Raw genomic sequence first — 20,788 nt, 5'->3', positions numbered from 1 at the left:
GTAACTCTGGCACTATAAAAACACCAGGCTGATCTGTGCAGGACCTGCTGTAAGTAGCACAACTCGATGAGCAGCTCTGATTACCACTGACGCCACCGAGCATTCACTTGAAAAGACACTCAAATCCACATTTACTCACTCTCAGGCAATTCAAGAGGAGCTTTTTTTAACTTCAGTAGAACATTTAAAGACTATTTTTAGTCATAAAATAGAAAAGTCATCAGCTACTTGCATTTAAAATAGAAAAAAAAAACACAGTAATACACAAGCAACAAACTTTAAGTGATTGAAATACACTTTAATTTGTATTGAAACATAAAGGTGGGGCGGGGTATATTCAGTAGCCCCTCCCCTTTTTAAAATTAACCAATGGCATTTTTTTGTTTACAACAAATTAGTAACAGACAGACTGATGGAGCATAGTAAATACTCGCGCTCGCCTCCCTCGCCATAGTAAGCTACAGCGACATAACGTATCAGTCAGCCAGTCAGCACGTAACCTTAAAGGGTTAAACAAATGACGCACAGAACTACTACGGTTACAAAAAAGTTCACGCTTTTGTATTTCACCAACTTTTTAATACATTTTTGTGCGACTATCACCAAAAAAACAAAACAAAAAAAAAAAACAAAAAAAAAACACGACTGAATGTTTTAAATGAAAAGCTTTAATGTAGCCATGGCGGGATCAATTTTGCCGTGGCGCTCCGTCATAGAAGAATGAATGTAGAGGAAACCATGCAGATTGTTGTACATTTCATATGACAAATCCACTAGAAGGCGCTGTTTACATTTTTGTGAGTTTTAAATACATTAATTAAGGTACATTTCATTGTACATTTCAGGTGACAAATCCACTAGAGGGTGCTGTTTACAATTTTTTTGCGAATTTTGTAAAACATTTGGGTATGTCTTGAGATCGCTAAGTAGTATTGTGGTATTTATTTGATGTTGTGCAAAGAATTGCATTAAAAAATTAGTATTCGTCCATAATATGTCCCTGTAAATATCATTAGTGTGAAAAGAAACAAAGTTTTTGCCGTCATACTGCCCCCTAGTGTTCAGTTTACCTGCAAACTGCGGACGAATGTATGTTTTTAAAGGCACCTATGGTAAAAAAATCTACTTTTCAAGCTTTTTGGAGAGACGTGTGTAAGTATAGTGTATAGACCGTCATATCGGGCTGATATAAACACACCCAGTCTATTTTTTCAATTTAACAACATAAAAACGGTGGACCAATTGGAGCGGTTTTCAGACCGACCGCAACTTTACGTAGGAGTGCGGTCCCCCCGCCCACCAGTATTGATTATTCAGTATTTAGTTTCTTGTTGCACGTCCACCATTTTCAACATGTGAGTCAAAGCGATATCGCTAAAGGAACACCCGTGCTCTATTTTTAGATGTAAGGCTCATTGGGCTCAACACAAGATCAATATTCTCCACATTACTGCTCTAATCAGAATTACTGCTTGTACCTTTTGCGTGAGTTCTGGGCGTGGGTTTCTGTCAGAGTGCACACGGCAGAGCTTTGAATCGGCGGCCGCGGCGCTGTTGTGTTTGCCCTGGTGGAGGCTTGTATTTGGAGTTCTGGAATGTGTGGCGCGACGATTCAGGACACTTAATGTTTCTGCCGCGTCACTGAGAGTGTCTGGTGTGCCGTGTCGCGGCGCATTCGGTGCCTCAGTCAAAGTTAATTCAGTGTGTGTGGTTATCAGTCTCGATGTACAAGCTCGGCATTTGTACACAGAGACTATACAAAGACACAAATGATTGTGTACTTTCTGCTTGGTCTGTGTCCGAGTCGTACATGTACGGCTGAATGCTGATCTTAGCTTAGCTTAGCTTCTCTCTGTCTGCCTGTCCGTTGCAAACACAGAGCGTGGGAGCTCTTGGCTCCGCCCCCTTGTTACGTCGGGCGGGAAGCCGAAACTAATTTTCATGTGAAGCAACACGCCCCTAAAACAGCAAACTGTGTAAACCCCCCCAACATGACACTTTTTAACTAGCACTGTCAAAATTAGTGCGTTAACGCATGCGATTAATTTTAAATAATTAACGCGTTAAAAAAAATTAACACAATTAACGCAGTTCAGGTTTTTTTACTTCCTGTTGTGGTGGACGTGTGTTCAACATGCAATAAATGTGGATAAGACCAAGGAAGCACTTTCTGAAGGCAAGTTTCAGTATAAAACAATTAGTTGCATCACCAGGCTCTCCAGAGTTTCATGCAATTTCGGGTGTTTTATTTTTAACTTTGGACTTCTGTTGTAAGTTGATACCGCATGGCGAACAGAAAGAAAATCCTCCACATTTCGTGACTCTGTGTTCCTTTAAGGTAATAAAATCGCTGCTTAGGCTACATGGTAGAATTTTAATGAGAGTATAATCTTAATCATATTAAAATCGGAGTATTGGTGTCTTATGTAAATGTACTCAGAACGTCTGATGAAGTCGCGAGCTGTCAAAGACAGGGCATTACTCTGCCCTTCAGCATGAGCCTCCAAGTTTAGCGTGTTTCCTCATTAAATGCAACGAAAGCGTATGCTTCGCGTTGTTGTGTCAGAATCCTTGTGAAATACAGTAATACTTTAGGACGCTTAGTTTAAGCAGATTTGATGAACGTGATCATGCGTGTTGAATCTGACGGGAGTCGCTCCAGTATGGAACGCCGTTGGGGCCAAAACGTCTGCAGCGCGTTGTGTGTGTGTATTTGTCAGGCCCGTTGAGGGGTGTCAGGGGTGGAGTGAGCGACGTATCCGAGTAGGGGCGAGAGGGGTGTGCAATGTATTTAACGACCGGTTTGCAAGAAATTATCATTCATTTGCGGGCATTTGGGAGTCTCTGTGCACTTGCGGGATACTCCTAGTCTTAGCAACTGGATGAATGTAAAGGAGGATTGAGCAAAATTGTTTCTACTCTATAATTAATGTTCTCAACTCACAGCAATACAACTTTACAATGAGTGCAACAGTTTGTATTCTACAGTTTATTTTTATAATTTTTCATTTTCCATATCTGCAATTCCTGTATTTTGGCATTTTTTGCAGTCCACTTAGAATCCCACATGGAAATCAATGTTTTCTTTATTGGCATTGATTGTTTTGAAATTTAAAATGTCATTAACATGCCTGTGTTTTAATTTCTGTAATAAATATGGCTGTCAAGCTAGGATCTTGATGGTTTATTGTGGGTATGTTGTTTACATGAAGAAATCTGTGTTACAAGTTAAACAAAAATTCTATTAAACAATACTATTTTAAATTAAAATATCTTTTATCTTGCGTTTACATTAATTTCACATTTAAATAGCCAAAATTACAAGTTTCAGTATTTTAAATGCGATTAATCGCGATTCATTTTTAAAAAAAGGTGCGATTAATTAGTTAATTTTTTTTAATCGAATGACAGCACTATTTTTAACACATTATAATAAAAACATCTGAACTGTGTGTTGAACTGAACCTAAACTGGCACACTCAGAACCATAATATTAATATTAAATCATAAAAAAGGGGTAAACTATGTGCCCTTTAAGAAAGTTTTTGTGGCTTCCCAATAAACATACGCTAATGTGAGCCTGTGTTTCATAGAAATCCTTGATCCATACTGGAGGAAGCAAAGTTTGAACACTAATATCTTCTGAATATGAACTTTTTAATATTTCAGAGAACAAAAGTTTAATGTTCATAAGAGTTGCCTTAATTGTGCTTGACTTGGCAGTGAGGAAATATACATTAGCTAAACCAAAACATTGATTCACTTGAACGATTGCCAGAATGTAAAGCACAGCTCATGTTTAATGAGATCTCCCAGAATCCCTCTTTTCCCCAAGTCTGAATTTTCCCAATTCTTCGATGACAAAAACGTCTTTGTGCTGGAGCCGCGGGGCTGATAACCCTCTCGCAGTGCAGGTGCTCCAGACTAATGACTATCAATACAAGCCTTGCCCTCCAAAGCCATCCCTATTCCAACAACACTCCATTCCTTCCCTTCATTTGCGGCCGCAGGGCACTACTTAGGGAGCGACTGATGGATTGGCTGGTTTCTATGGAGATGAAGGTGGTTTGGTCGGACTTTGAGGATTTGATTACGACTGTTGGCCCAAATGATTCAATTTAGCCGAAGAGGCAAATCAAATGGTTTGCGACTAATTGATGAGATTGGCCTTTTGCTTGAGAGAATGGGAGTATAATTGAGGACTGAAGATGTGGAGACGCTCAATGCTTTGCTTTTTTTTTAAGGCCACAAACTGTGCTGGTGGTTTAACTGATCCGCCAAATCTTTGCTTGATATTAAATTGCATCAGATTTTAGTTTTGAGACAGTATAGTGAGACTCTTTTACCATCTGATCTGAAAATCTTTCAGTCCTCTGTATGGATACTATAACTATAAAATAAATAAATAGGCAAATATTTTTGATTAATAAGATTTTAAAACTACATTTCTATAAAACACATTTTTTGGTAATTTTGTGTAAAAATGTTTAACGAAACATTTTTGAAAATATTTTAAATACAAGTAAAATTATATTGTTTGAAACAAACAAACAATAAAGAGATGTTGGTTTTTATACATTTAGCCAAAATAGTTTATTTATATTTATTTATATTTGCATTTTTGTTATTCAAAATATTTTAATGAAAGTTTTTTTTGTATAAAAAAGATTAGATTTTTTTATTTATTTAGCTTTAGTTACTTATTTATATCTAACTATTCATTTTAGTTACATTTGAACCATTAATAAAAGATCGACAACTAATAGAGGATCAATAAAGTTCAAAGTTTCCTAAGACTAGAATGAATGTTCATTGTTTTAGGGCAAACTTGATATTTTTATATATATTTATATATTTAATTTAGCATTATATTTCTTTCTTTGCTTATTTTTTAAATATATAAAAATTATTAGGAATCTAAACTATTCCCATTTTATTTAACATATTATATTTTATTTTAGCATTATATTTATATATTTTATTTTAGCATTATATTTCTTTCTCTCACAATTATTTTAGATACATTAGTATTTATATATTTTTCTAGATATCTAAACTATTCAATTGTATTAAATATTTATATATAAAATTTTTGTATTAAATTAATTTTTTCCCACTTTTTAAAATACATTTAGTATTTATATATTTTTTAGATATCTAAATTACTCCAAAAGTCTTTAATTTATATTACATTTTAAAAATATATTTTATATTTTATTTTAACATTAAATTTCTTTCTTAACTTTTATATAAAGTTTTTTATATAAAGTATATTATTATAATAATAATAATACTTAATATTATATTAATAACTTAATATTTATTTATATTTTAGATGTTTAAATTATTCCCATTTATATATATATATATATATATATATATATATATATATATATATTTTTTTTTTTTTACTATAGATTTTTATATATTTAATTTAGCATTATATTTCTTTCTTCGCCAATTGTTTTTAGGTGTATTATTATTTATATTTTTGTATATATAAATTATTCCAAATTCTTTTAACATATATTAGATTTATATATTTTATTTAAGCATTATATTTCTTTCTTTGCCTATATTAGGTATATTGATACTTATATATTTAGATATCTAAATGATTCCAAGTTTATTTAATATATATTAGATTTTAAAAATGTATTCCTATATTTTATCTTAGTATTATTAGTTTTCTTTCCCAATTTTAGATGCATAATATTTATGGATTTTAAAATATCTTTATTTATTTTAACAATATATTTCTTTCTTTGCCTTTCTTTATTTAGGTATATTAAAATGTATATATTTAATTTCGATCTAAATTATTCCAACTTTATATAATTTATATTAGATTTTAAAATATTTTTATATATTTTATTTTAGCATTATATTTTTTCTTTTCATATTTTTAGATACATTAATATTTTAGATTTTAGATACCTAATTAATGCCAAATTGTATCAATATGTAAGATTTTAAAATATTTATATTTTATAGATTTATTTTTTTAAATATCTAAATTATTCAAAATGTATTTATATTAAATTTTAAAATAGATTTATATATTTTATTTGAGCATTACATTTGTTTCTTTGCCTATTTTTAGGAATATTAATATTTATATATTTTAGATATCTAAACTATTCAAAATTTATTTAATATACATTTTATTTTAACATTTATATTTCTTTTTTTCCCAATTTTTTTTATACATTAATATTTTTTATATATTACATCACATTTTACACACACACACACACACACGCTTTTTTATGCCTTTAGGCAATGTAGACATAGGTTAAAAATGCTCATATTTAACCTCTTGAAATCCATCCAGGCCACATTAATTCCACAAGCTCTTCTAGTCAACGTGAACACAGTTTGAATGGGTTATTGGCAGCTAAATCAGGTCTTGGAGATACAATCGCCCTGAACAATCGTGTGCTTTGTGGCGTCCCGTTCCCAGTCGACGTCACTAGAGACCCCGTCCTGAAGCTAGCAGCACCACTGTGCAGGCTATTGTGTTAGCGAAAGGCCAGCGGACATCGTTACACTTCCCAAGCAGGACAGCAAACAAAGCTGGACTGAGTCTAAGAGCACAGACATACAAACCCGCTGCTGCAGAGCATGATGGGAAAAAGCACACATCTCCAGCGTTTGTTGTGGTGTTTTAGGAACGGCGAGTAATGACACCTGATACGTTTGTGTTGTCGACCTCGTCTGAATCCGAAAGGTCACGTTTTTCGCTCCTCAAAGACGTGTTTTAATGCAGCTCACCTGCGTCTGAAGCCTTCAGTTTGCCCACTCGGAGAAGTTCAAGCGTATACATTACAGCTTAATCTGTGTTTTAGCGAAGAGCGCCAGCTAATGATGCTGGCTCGACATAGCTAACATGCTGATCTACTGTGATAATTGAATGCTAAAAATGTACTAAAGCACTCTAGCAACGTTATCAATCTGCTAAATCATGCTGTTGACTGTAAAATCACGTTAGCGAGGTTAGCATCATAAAATATGCTAGTAACATTAAATCATACTAACAATATACTAATATCTTAAAACATGTTAGCAATGTGTTAAATCATCAGAACATGATAAATCATGCTGAAACACTTGCTAAATCATCCTAGCAACAAATGCTAAATCATGTTAGCTTCCTGGTGAACCATATAAACAATCTAAAAAGAAGTTAATTCTTGCTAATGTGCTACTTAATGGACTAATAAAATATTTTAAAATGCATCTCCTCCGAGAGTTTTCAAGCTACAACCAGCAAACTCTGATCAAACCTTTAGACACTTCTGATTTGCACAGCTATGTCTTTTCGAACTGATCTGAATTACGCTAATCTGCTAGTAACATGCTTAATCATGTAAGCATTATGTTAAATCAAGCTAGCAATTTGTTAAATCATGCTCGATTTTGAGAGTTTTATCATATTTTAGAAACGTCGAGTATTGATACCTGATACGTTTGTATTGTCGACCTCGTCTGAATGCGAAAGGTTGCGGATTTCACTCCACAAAGACATGTTGTACTGCAGTTACGTAGCCTTTAGTTTGCCCACTAGGAGTTCAAGTGTATACATTACAGCTTAATCTGTGTTTTAGCGAAGAGCGCCGACTAATGATGTTGGCCCCAGATAGCTAACATGCTGATCTACTGTGATAATTGTATGCTAAAAATGTACTAAAGCATCCTAGTAACATTATCAGTCATGCTATTGACTGTAAAATCACGATAGCAATGTTAGCGTCATAAATATGCTAGTAAGATCTTAAAACTTGTTGGCAATGTGTTAAATCATGAGAACATGGTTAAGCATGCTAAAACACTTGCTAAATTATCCTAGCAACAAATGCTCATGTTAGCTTCTTGGTGAACCATATAAACAATCTATAAAGAAGTTAATTCTCGCTAATGTGCTACTTAATGGGCAAATAAAATATTTTTAAACGCATCTCCTCTGAGAGTTTTGTAGCTGTAACCAGCAAACTCTGAACAGACCTTTAGACACTTCTGACTTGCGCAGCTATGTCTTTTCAAACTGATCTGAACTAAAAATTTTTTATTGAGTGAATCACAACTTTTATACATACAGTATTTAAGCTAGCACTAGCACTAACACTAGCAATCCTTAACAGCTATCCAAAAAAATGCTAATTTACATTAGCAATGTACTAAATCATTCTAACAGTATTATCAGTGTGCTAAATCATGCTAGCGACATGCAAAATAAACCTGCTAGCAACATTAAATGTGTTAGCAATATGCTAAATAATGTTAACAATATTAAATCTTAACAAAATGTAAACAATATTACATCATGCTAATATACTAGCAAATGGCTAAATCATGTTAACATCATGTTAGCAACATCATTTTAAAACAGGTTAGCAATGTGTTAAATCATGTAAACATCATGCTAACAACTCGATAAATCAAATGCTAAACTATATTCGCATAATGGTAAAGCATATAAAGTATGCTAATGACATAAAAACATGTTTAGCAACATGCTAAATAATGTTAATGTTAAATCATGTTAGCAACCCTTTGGAAAAAACAGCTTAAACCAGCCTAAGCTGGTTTGCTGGTTTAAGCTGGTGGACCAACCTGGTTTTAGAAGGGTTTTGGTCATTTCCAGCCTGGTCTCCCAGCCTGACCAGCTAAGACCAGGTTGGAAATGGCTGGAAACAAGCCTGGAATGGTCAAAACCTCTCTAAAACCAGGCTGGTCCACCAGCTAAAACCAGCAAACCAGCTTAGGCTAGTTTAAGCTGTTTTTATTTAGCAGGGAACATGCTAAATCATGTTAACAGCATGCTCATTCATGTTAATAACACATTAGGATGTTAAAAATGTGCTAATTCCTGTGAACATGGTAACCATGCAAACAAATTGCTAGCAAAAATATGCTAAACCATGTTAGCATCATGATTAAACAACCTAATAAAGCATGCATGTGACATGCAAAAACCTGCTAATAGCATGGTTAAACATGTTAGCAACATGCTAAATAATATTAACAATGTTAAATCCTGTTATCAATGTCAATTATTATGCTAATAACATGCTAAATCATGCTAACAGTGTGTAAATGATGATGGTTTTCATTTTCCAAGTGAACTGTCCTTTTAGGAATGTGCTTTATGGCAGTCAAACAGACAGAGAGCGGCTCATCTGTGTCCCAGGCCTTCAGTTTGCAGACTCTGAGAAGTTCAAGTGTATAAATTACAGCTTAATCTGTGTTTTATCGAGGAGCGCCTGCTAATTCACCCTCTGTTGTGCTAATGAGGTGAATCATGCGATACTCAAAGGTTACTAATCACTTTTTCAAGTCTCACTTAATTCACAAAAGACACTGTCACATTACATTGGCTGTCAATTACACAACTTTGATCGTGAGCTCAGGGGTAAGTGGAGACGGCTCCAGAGGACAAATATAACGTGAATTATTTATGACTCATTTCATCGTGCTGTAATGAGATTCTGCAGGAGCTTTTTCCAATGGAATCTCACTGTCGGCCAATCAGACGCTTCTATTCAGCCACTGTTTCCACTGTCAAGATGCTCATTGGTCGAGACAGCTGTCAATCATGTAAGCAGCTGAAACATCAGGTGGATAATCAGGAGGCTAATTGAGTGATGTTTGTTGGGAGACGTTCAATGGATTGCTCTGGTTTCACCACTAAACATTTGGCTCAAAATCAAGGTAAGGATTTAAACTGAACTAGTAATTAAGTATTTTTGGGAGTGATTTATTTTGTTTATGTCTGTATGAATTTTAAAAATGTGACAACTTTATTCCTAATACATTTACATGCCTACAGCTACCCATATTTGCTAATTTGCGAAATATACTTCAACAGTAAATATATTTACATAGTTCAAAGTATACTTGTCTTAAAAGCATTAATTTTGCATTTAACCTACCCCTCCCACTTAAAAAAAAAAATATATATATATATTTTTTTTTTATTATTTATTTATTTTTATTATTTTTATTTTATTTATATGCAATTTTTCATTCATTCATTAATTTATTTTATTTTATTAGTTTATTAATTTTATCTATTTTATTATTTTTTTATTTATTTGTTTATTTAAATTTAATATTATATTTTTATTTAACTTATTTTTTTAATTCTTTATTTTTATTTATATTTATTTATTTGTTTATTTTTATTTATATATTTTTATTATTTATTTATTTACAAATTTTTTATTTAATTAATTAATTTATGTTTTATCATTTATTTACATTTTATTAATATTTTTTATTTTTTTATTTATTTGTTTTTATATTTTTATTTATTGAATTTTTTTATTTATTTATATTTAATTAATAAATGTATTTATTTTTATTTTTTAACCTGTGTATACAATTTTACAATTGAATTACACATTGGTCAGATATATTTTTAAATGTTTGAGTATATATTTGAAAATGTTTATTTATATTTATAAGTTTAATGTTTACATCTAATAGAAATTATATATAAATATATAAATGTAAATATGTAATTTATTTATTTATTTATATTAATTTTTAAAATCGGTGAATAAGATTTTACAATCGATTTACACAGTGGTTGCTTATATTTTTCGATATTTTCTGACCATTTTCCAATTTGCTATATTAATTTAAACATCCAACATTTTTAAAAAAATGCACAATATGTAATATTATAAGAGGGTTTAAACAGAATTTGGTTTCAGTGAAAGAAATGTTTGTGTAATAAACATTCTCAAATATATACCTGTGTGTGTGTATGCAAAGTGAACATGCACAGTACACACACGTATATATTTGAGAACGTTTATTTAAATTTACAAATTAAATACTTGCAATTTATAATACAAATTATATATAAATAATTGCATGTACATATTTTGGTTTTTTTATTTTATGTATGTTTGACTTATTTATACACAGTGAGTGAACACACACGCACATTATGTTAGCACACACACTTTTACTTTGGATGCGAATAACCACGTTTTATCATTTGACAGCATTAATCTAAAGGCAGGGCAGTGGAAACGAAAGCTGCAGGGTCATGGATGGTTTGTCCTTTACTCATGCTGCAGTTTGATGTGGGTCTCGCTCAGAGAAACAGCAGGACCCTCTGAAACATTCAGTACAATAGAGCTGTCCAATATTCATGAGACATCAAACACTCGAGAACGGAGAACAAAACAGATCCACTTCCACCATTTAGTCATCATATTCCAGACAGAAGTTCAAACAACATTAGCAAATCGACTTTATTTTATAACTAATACTACACTGCTTTTGCACTAATAACAAAATAAAACATCTAATATATATATAGATCAGATATAGTCTGTAAACGATGAACCGACCTGTAATTAAAACTCAAATAATAATCTTATTTCAGCGTGTGTTGATGGATGTAAAACTCACCCAGGACTCGTGGTAGAGGACGGTCAGCAGGTACATGGCGTAATCATAATTCTGCTGTCTCAGCGGGCAACTAAAACACACACAATAAACATGCATTTAAACAGATGCAGTGATTTGGCAAAAGCTGAAATCTAAATCTCCACATCTCTGACCTGTCTGTGGTGATGGTTAGTGTGTCTGTTTCTTTACAGTAGCGCTTTTCAGCCAGTTTGATCATCTTCTTTCTGGCGTGATCGTCCAGATTTAGGCTGGAGTGCTTCACCTGCAGATGATAAAACACAGTCAGAAGCTTTATTAGTTATTTACGCCAACACTGACATGGTAAAACACACTGCATTAGTAGTATTTGTAGCCCAAATGCATGCTGAGGAAGAGCTGATAACATCAGATATGTTAATGAGTTTTATTTCTGATCAAACACAGTAGAGTAGACTGTTGGAGAGGGAGGGATTACAGAGACCATTTCAGACAGAGAAAATAGCTGATGCTGCAATGGGTTTATGATTCTTTTCTTTTCCTTCTGTTTAATTTACTAATAATTTAATAATAGTTTAATTTAATTTATTTATTTATTTTTTTTTGCATTTATTAGGTTCATCTTAGGCCAGACAGAAAATAATAACTCTCTAAATGCCATAAATAATACAGATATACATGTAATTTATGAGAAAATGTGTTAGTGTTTTTGACCTTAGATGCGTGCAAAGACTATATTGAGCTAAAAATATCCCTGTATGGATTTGTGTTGGATCTGTTTTTTTTTTTAATGAATCATTTGAGTCAATGAATTGATGATCCGTTTATAAAGCAACCACTTGATTTATTTATAATTGTCATTTAAACGAATCATTTGAAAGAATGATTCAATGACTCGCTCATTAAGAATTGTCGCCACCTACTGGTAGAGTTGAAGTAATATTTATTTATCAATAACAGGCCTAAACCAGCACAAAAAAAAGCACAAAAATGTATAAATATTTATATAAAATGTCAAGCCTGAAATTATTGATTACATTTTTTTGTCAACACAAACCTATGACTAAAGAATAAAGAGACTTTCACAAATAAAATGGAAAGAATCCTGATGAGCATGATACATAATAACACAAAACATAAAGGAATATTAAAGTAGTTCAATAATAAAGGGAAATTAAACAAAATAAAGGCATACCATATATAGACAAGGTTTTCTAGCATGTAAATGTAGTGTATAAAAGTATACTAGTCTTAAAAGCATGAATTTAGCATTTAGCCTACTCCTAACCCCCCACCCCTAAATTTATATAATTAGAATTTTATTTACAATTATTTATTTATTTTTTTTATTATTTTGTATTTTGTATTTTGTTATTTTATTTGTTTATTGTATTTTTATTTATTTATTTTTATTTAGATTATTTTATTTATTCATTTTTATTTTGTTTATTTATTTTGTTTATTAAACAAGCACAAAAAACACACTCAGCAAAATATTATTATTAAGTGTGTACATATAGTTAATAAATGTGTAAATAATATATATACATTTTTAAACTCAAAATTATATAAATTAAAATATTTTGCCATCATCACACAAACCTGTTAAAACAGACAGAGACTTTCAATAATACAATGGAAAGAATCCTGATGAGCATGATCCATAATAGCACATAAAATAAAGGGATATTAAAATAAATGAAATAATAAAGGGAAATCAAACATACAATAAAGGGATACCATGTACGGGCAAGGTTTCCTAGCATGTCAATGGATAGTACACCCAATAATTTCCTGTTAGTTTACTCTATCCAAGATGTATTTTTCTTCAGTAGAACATTAAAGAAGATTTTTAGATTAATAGAATGAAGGTCAATGGCCTGTTTTGAAGGCTGTGATTTAAAGCTAATATTATTGTAAATAATGTTTAATTTCTTGCATAGATGATTGTTTTGCTTTTCAAGACCTCTGAGTGTATCATCAGGAGCCATAGGGATTGATTTGGACTTGTTTGTATGTCTTAATTTGTAATCTCAAAAATGGGTAAGCATTGACTTGCATTATACAATACCAATAAATTCTTTAAAGTTCTACTAAGGGAAATAAAAGTCTCCTACATCTTGGATTAAGGAAAAATTTATAGGAAATATTAATATTTTTGTTAACTATCCCTTTAATGAAATCCTAAGAAAGTCACCAACATCTTGGAGTGAACTATCCCTTTAAATTCATCAAAGGACACTTAATCCAAAATCTTCGTCATTTCTCAGACAATCAGCACCACTTCAACAGGCCTTCCTCCAGTCATACACACACACACACACACACACACACACACACACACACACACACACACACACACACACACACACATTCTGATAAATCTTTATTCTTCCAAAACAACAAACCCTCAAAATGAACTAACAATTCTGCAGAACCTTTAAATCCCCCTCCGGGTCGACCAATGAGATCATACTCACCCCCCAGTGATGTCACTAAGCTCTCTTTAAATAACAGATCGAAGGAAAAACAATGCAAAATCAACCATATCTGGGGTTTTCTGGCCATTTCAGTCCAGAAAAAGACCCCGTCCCACCCGGAGACTCATCCCGTAAATCTGCCCTTTGATCCCCTTCACTTCTAGCCCTAATCCAGCGGGATTAACATCAGATGCAGATTCCCACATTGGCAGTCCTAATCTATTTTTTTCAGGCAGATGGTGAGAGATTTATGATAAATAACACATTTCAGATTATAAATAAAGAGAGTGTATTAAAGGCATTGAGGTTTTGCTGAAATGATCCTGCATGTCTTTAAAATAACATGGTTTATGAATATGATTTGTTTGCAAACAAAATTCCCACTGTTTGTTCGAGTACAATTAAATTAGACTAATTATTGTATCTCTCACAAAAACGGCTTAATTTGCTTGAAGCAGAACTTATTTTTTAAGTAGAATTTGACCTTGCCATAGCCCTAACCTGAACCCTAAGTGGCATGTTTTATGAACGCATCAATTTGTTTATAAACAACGTTTCTCTTGTTTGCTCAAGCACAAATTAGTTTGATTATTTATTGAATCTCTCAATGAAATCCCTAACAACTGACATGGTGTTCAAATAGGCTTAATTCTCTTAAAAGAGAACTTTTCTTATTTTTGGGTTAAAATTTAATCTTATCCTAAGTCGCATGTTTTATAAACGCATAACTTTGTTTATAAGCAGTATTCCCATTGTTTAATCAGGTGCAATTAAATTTAATTAATTGAATTCTTGAAGCATAACTTATTTTTGGGGTATAATTTGACCTAGCCATAGCCCTAACCTTAACCCTAAGTAGCATGTTTTAAGAACGCATGATTTTGTTCATGCAACAATGTTTCTGTTATTTGCTCAAGCACAAATGAGTTTGATTATCTATTGAATCTTACAATGAAATGCCCAACAATTGCCATAAATTTAACCTAACCCTTAGTTGCATGTTTTATGAACACATAATTTTGTTTATAAGCAGTATTGCCATTGTTTGCTCAAGCGCAATTAAATTTGATTATTTATTGAATCTGACAGATAAACGGCTTAATTTTCTTAAAGCAGAACTTCATTTTGTGGTACAATTAGACCTAGCTATAGCCCTAACCTTAACCCTAAGTAGCAGGTTTATGAACACACAATTTTAGTCATAAATTATAACAAAAAATGATGACAGAACTTAAAATTTGGAGCTGAAAATTAGCCTAACCATAACAATAGGCATCAAAACAGCACAATATAAAAATACAGTGTATTAAAATGGCAGTTTTCTAAAGGAAAACTACAGAAAATGACAAACAAAAATCCCAAATATTTCATAAAAAAACAATAAAACTCCCACATTTTCAATGACTGGATTAAACCTATTAAAATTTCATCATATTTCAGAAATGTCATTACTCCTGAAGCACTTTAATTGTATTCAAGATGTATAGAAATCACAAATTCAGTGCACTGCCTCTCAACTTTGACCTAAAATATGTGCAAAAAAATTATATATAACAAAAAAAACTGAAATACATACTTTCAGCGTCACTATCCTTGCGTCTGGGTTTCTCAGTGACAGTCCAGAGGATACGAAATCCTTACTCTGCACTTGTATTGGGAAATGCTCCGTGCACTTCTCATCCGAGTCCAGCGCAGACGGCCACTCAGTGAGGAACGCTGGACAAACACAACAGATAATATTCACAAACATTGAACTCATTAGAACATTCAATATTTAAAACCGGAAGAATCCATTTTATAGCAAAAAAAAAAAAAAACGCTCACGTTTCAGCGCCTCACAGTGCTTCTTAATGGCCGCCGGGGTTAAGTGCAAAAAATTGGGAATCTGAAAAAACATTCATCAGCACGCAATTAATAAAACATGATTTAATGCATACAGTTGAAGTCTGAATTATTAGCCTCCTGTATATTTTTACCCCCAATTTCTGTTTAACGGAGAGCAGATTTCTTCAACACATTTCTAATCATAATAGTTTTAATACCTAATTTCTAATAATTAATTTATTTTATCTTTGCTGCACATAATATTAGACTAGATATTCTTCAAGATGCTTTTATTCAGCTTAAAGTGACATTTAAAGGCTTAACTAGGTTAATTAGGGTAAAGTTAGGGTAACTAGACAATTCATTGTATAACAGTGGTTTGTTCTGGAGCAGGGGTCACCAACATGGTGCCCGTGGGCTGGAGGATCACATGAGTTGCCCGTGGACCTGTTATAAAATTAGCTTACCATAGCACCACATACCAGTAAGCTGCAACTAATATTTTTTTAGCTATTCTTTTTAAATCACACTTGCATTGGTTGATATTTATCCAATCATTGTTGACAACTATTGTGAGAAATCATTAACATAATCAGTGTCTTCACATAGATGACTATCATTAATTATTAATAACATATAATTAAAAGTAAATTGAGCAAATTTGTTTTCAGGAAGTGTGTATCAAACTGGTAGCCCTTCACATTAAACGATACCCAAGAAGTAGCTCTCAGTTTCCAAAAGGTTGGTGACCCCTGTTCTGGAGAATATCCAAAACAAATATTGCTTAAGGGGGCTAATAATATTGACCTTAAAATGGCTTTAAAACTGTTTTTTTTTTGTTCTTGCCAAAAAAACAAAAGACTTTCTCCAGAAGAACAAATATTATAGGAAAAACTGTAAATTTCCCTTGCTCCATTAAATATCATTAACAATTTGGCCCTCAACTGTATATATTTCAATATATATCACAATGTCAGCATCATGCAGCTGAAGACTTGCTCACCTTGATCAGCTCCAGGTTGCCATGTTTAGCCGGCGGGACCCCTCTGTTGACGGGATAGCCCATCCGCACTGGCAGAGGAACGGCAGAGGGTTTAAATGATGCTGCGGTGGGATAAACCGCAGTCCAGTCCTGATCCACAGCCATCCGCTCCGTCCGGGGCTCACCAGCCTGAGTGACAAATATATGATTTATTATCAAAGATCTTACATGAATTAGAGCTGCGTGATATTAGAAAAATCTGATATTTCGATAATTAATTTTTCTGCAATTAAAAGATTATGATATGAATCCAGATTTAGATGAATAGCGTTATTTGGCAGTCTTCTGGGGAGTCTAACATTATTCAGGTACAGTAATAACAATGCAAAAAAAGGCTTCTCTTATTTGCATTGTCTCCTTTCTAGTCCAAATATTGGAAAAATTCTTAATCAAGTACAAATACTGTATTATTTTCACCTTCAGAAGGAAGAATAAGAGGTTTTCCTTAACACAAGCAAAATGATCTGTCATTAGGGTAAGTAAATACTCTTGTTTTTGCTTTGAAATGTAGATATTTGGACTAGAAGACAAAAATTCTTCTGTCTAAATTCTGTATAAATAAATACAATTAATTTTGTTGCATCATATTTTGTGCCCAAATGTTTAAAACGCTCTCGAACTGCTCAGTCACAAGCCTTAAAAACACATGCAAATGATAAACCTTCACTCTATTTTGGTTTAACTTAGCAGTGACTCTACAAATCACGTGTTCTTTAGCTTTGTCAACTAGGGATGTGCAATTAATCGAATCGCAATCGCGATTTGAAATGCTGTGATTAGCTAATCGCGAGAGGCTGCGATATGAAATATATTTGTATTATTAAATTAAATTTCCCTGCCCAGAGCATATGCGTGACTGCTGTCTGTATGTTGTAGTCTTACTAACTAACTAAGCACAATTGAGTGATGACTGTCTGAAAGTATTGCCAGTGACACTCAATCTAGTAGCAAGCAACAGCAAAGTACAACTTCAGCGTTGTTTCAGCCATGTTCGTTTGCTGAGTGTTCCTTTATTTTCATAATTATTATTTCTTGCTTTATAATAAGCTACACTATCTCCCTTATTTGAGTTCAGCATGTTTACAGAAAGATAAAGTCATTTTATTTGTGTTTAGAGAAAAACGAGTGTCTCATTTCTGAATATTTAAATAATAAATTTGAATAAATGTTTAGGCAGGTTGATATCTTTTCAGTCCTTTTTTTTAACTAACACAGTTAGAAGCTGCGATACAGAATATTGAGCTAAAGCATGACTACTAAATTAAATCGCAAATCAAATCAAAATCGCAATTTCTGTCAAAAAAAACAAACAAAAAACATTGCACTTAGATATTTTCCAAATAGCACAGCCTTACTGTCAACTATAACTCAGTCTCAACATTGCATATCTTGCGATGTGACTATTGCGGATATGCACATTGCGATATCAATGCTGAAATGATATATTGTGCAGCACTAATATGAATAACTCGGACACAAACACACTCAAATCATATAATGATGCAAAAATTTACCTGTCTCCGTGGTTTCATCTGACCCCGAACACCTTTTCCTGCAGCATCTGTGAATAAAAATTGGAAAAAAAAATAATATACTAAAAGACAACAACATATCATATAGTTGTAGTAAAAATTTAAATAAATAAAATAAAAAATAATTATATATATATATATATATATATATATATATATATATATATATATATATATATATATATATATATATATATATATATATACACACACACATAGTTATTATTTTTTCTCTCTAAAAACAAATACATACATTTTGTTTATTTTTCTAGACAGCAATAAACACATGTATGCATACAAACATACTGTTATTTTTTTTTCTAGAAACAAATAAAAACATTACAGCTGAAGTCCGTGCTTTACTTTTAGCTTTGGAGTATATAGAAAATGTCCAACAAAAGAACAAAAACGTAAAGTTGAGGCGCAGATGAGAGCGATCATGACGTGGTGAATATTGATCCGCCAGCTGAGATCCATCGAGTACGTGCTTTTCAGAGAAAGCGCCCGAATCTCGATGTGTTGCATTCACTGCGTGTTCAGCCCAAATGTCCGCTAAAAGTCAAATCTAATACTGTACATATCATCGCCAAAGAAGCTCGCCTTTACTAAGTTTACACTGAAACTGCGGCTCATAACAAACATCGGTATTGCGCCGGTGGTCATCGCAAGAATCCTGTTCATAAATTGGGTCGGCTGACTCGCCAGCTTTTCCACTAACACAGAAAAATGAAGATCAGCTCAGACTGAACCTTTAAATTGACACAAACTGAAACCAAATCTTTTAAAGAGTGATAGAAGTGAGACTTTACTTACTTTCTTTTGTCTATTCTTTCTTGAGGTGTATATTATAATTTCTTTTTATTTAGTTACTGATGACTGTTTTGCAGCTTTCAGCCTTGAATTTAATGATTTATTATAATCTTTTGTTTGTTTTGTAGCAGAAATATTATTTATGAAACTGACATGCATATATAAACAGCAGTACAAAATCAATATTTCTCACTGCAATGCTTCATTTTTGTTTGATGCAAACTATACAATTATTTGTATAGTTTGCAAAAAAAACTATACATATACATATAACTATACATATGACTTTTTATAGCGGATAACTTGCATTCAAGCACATTCAAGGCAGCATGATAATGAGAAATGTAATTCATTACTATTATTGTCATTTTCATCATTATTAATATTTTATAATTATTAGACATTCATTTTGGAATTATTGCACACAAATATCAATGTCATCACAGCATTAGTTAGATAGTTGTTTCTGGTTTTTGTTAGTCCTAATTGATGTTGTTTTAAAATACAAAAAATCCCTTAAAATACAATTTGCAGCGGTGCTCAATCATTTTTGGTGGGTGCTCCTAAATTTTTTCTGGTGCTCCTAAATTTTTGAAGTTGGGAGCACCGGTGCTACCAAGTAAAAAAGTTCATTTCGAGCCCTGCATGTGCTTTCAGGAAATGAGCCGGCTGCTGAGGACTCTTTGAAACAAGTGGTGAACAAATACCAAATTCCTCCTTCATAAATGAGACCTATTATCATCGTTTACATTTTAAATAAGTAACAGGTGGAGTGGGATGCATTGGACAACAATAAGTTGTATGAAATTCAACCTGAAATCTCAGATTTTGAAGACATTTTAAGACTAGATTTGACCATGAGATTTTTATCAGATGTCGTATTGGACATACAATATTAACCCATGGCTTTTGGCTTAAAGGTGAAGACCCCACTCAATGTTTGTACTGCCCAACTCCCCTTAATGTGTAAAACACATTCTACTGGTCTGTCCTGCTTTTAATGATTCTTGAAGGCTTTTTTATAAAATAAAATCTCTTAAGGACATTAACAAAGTGACTCCAGGACAAATTGTAATTTTTTTAATTACGTATTAACACAAACAATCTTATTTAATTTGTGATCATTTACTTGGTGTTTTTAATTGTATTGTATTATTTATAAATGAAACAATGTATGATACAATATACAATAATATTTATTTTTAGAAACATACTGTACATCAAGTAATTTATTCATTTGTTAGTCGTCTGCCATGTTAATATATTTATTTTTTTAATATATATATATATATATATATATATATATATATATATATATATATATAATTATAAATTGATATACAATAATTTACAAATATTGTGTAATATTAGTGCCATTACAGTATTGCTATTTAATGTTAATATTAATCGTTAATAATACCACGCTGACTGTTACATATCGTAATAACAACAACATTAACTTCCATATTTCTGTCGCTGTCTTTAATCTTGTAAGTATATTAAATAACAGACTGTGCGCTCTTTACCTCTTTTTGCGGCCACGGCGCTTGTTGGGAGGACGGAGGAGACTGAAATCCTCCTGCTGAAAGAAATTAAACCTGATATTCCCGTAATATTGCAGCTTATTTTGTGAAAGGAGGACAGCGCAGGGTGACTGACGGACGCAGCCATGATGGCAAAACCTGCAGCGTGACTAC

General features: G+C 32.4%; 2 protein-coding genes across 30 annotated transcripts in view; one reads left to right on the top strand and one right to left on the bottom strand.

Annotated features, from left to right (window-relative positions):
* mrps35 (mitochondrial ribosomal protein S35) overlaps positions 1-20,775 on the bottom strand; it is a 21,752-nt gene extending 977 nt beyond the window's left edge. The window contains 7 exon segments of the mRNA NM_001031669.1: positions 11,428-11,497; positions 11,580-11,689; positions 15,460-15,599; positions 15,708-15,768; positions 16,711-16,878; positions 18,264-18,310; positions 20,618-20,775. Coding sequence (NP_001026839.1) covers positions 11,428-11,497; positions 11,580-11,689; positions 15,460-15,599; positions 15,708-15,768; positions 16,711-16,878; positions 18,264-18,310; positions 20,618-20,762 — 741 coding nt within the window. The 5' untranslated portion in view covers positions 20,763-20,775.
* The window catches only part of kcnq1.2 (potassium voltage-gated channel, KQT-like subfamily, member 1.2), a 234,529-nt gene continuing 223,380 nt past the window's right edge, over positions 9,640-20,788 (top strand). For all 29 annotated transcript variants that reach the window (XR_015525978.1, XR_015525974.1, XR_015525976.1 and 26 more), the window contains exon 1: positions 9,640-9,711. The gene's annotated coding sequence lies outside the window, so the exon portion shown is untranslated. The remainder of the gene's footprint in view (positions 9,712-20,788) is intronic.

This window comes from Danio rerio, chromosome 25 (genome assembly GCF_052040795.2).
Source record: "Danio rerio strain M-AB ecotype USA chromosome 25, GRCz13ab, whole genome shotgun sequence".
Classification (NCBI taxonomy): Eukaryota; Metazoa; Chordata; class Actinopteri; order Cypriniformes; family Danionidae; genus Danio; species Danio rerio.
The sequence above is the reverse complement of the archived record's forward strand: the minus strand, read 5'-3'. Positions and strand labels throughout refer to the sequence as shown.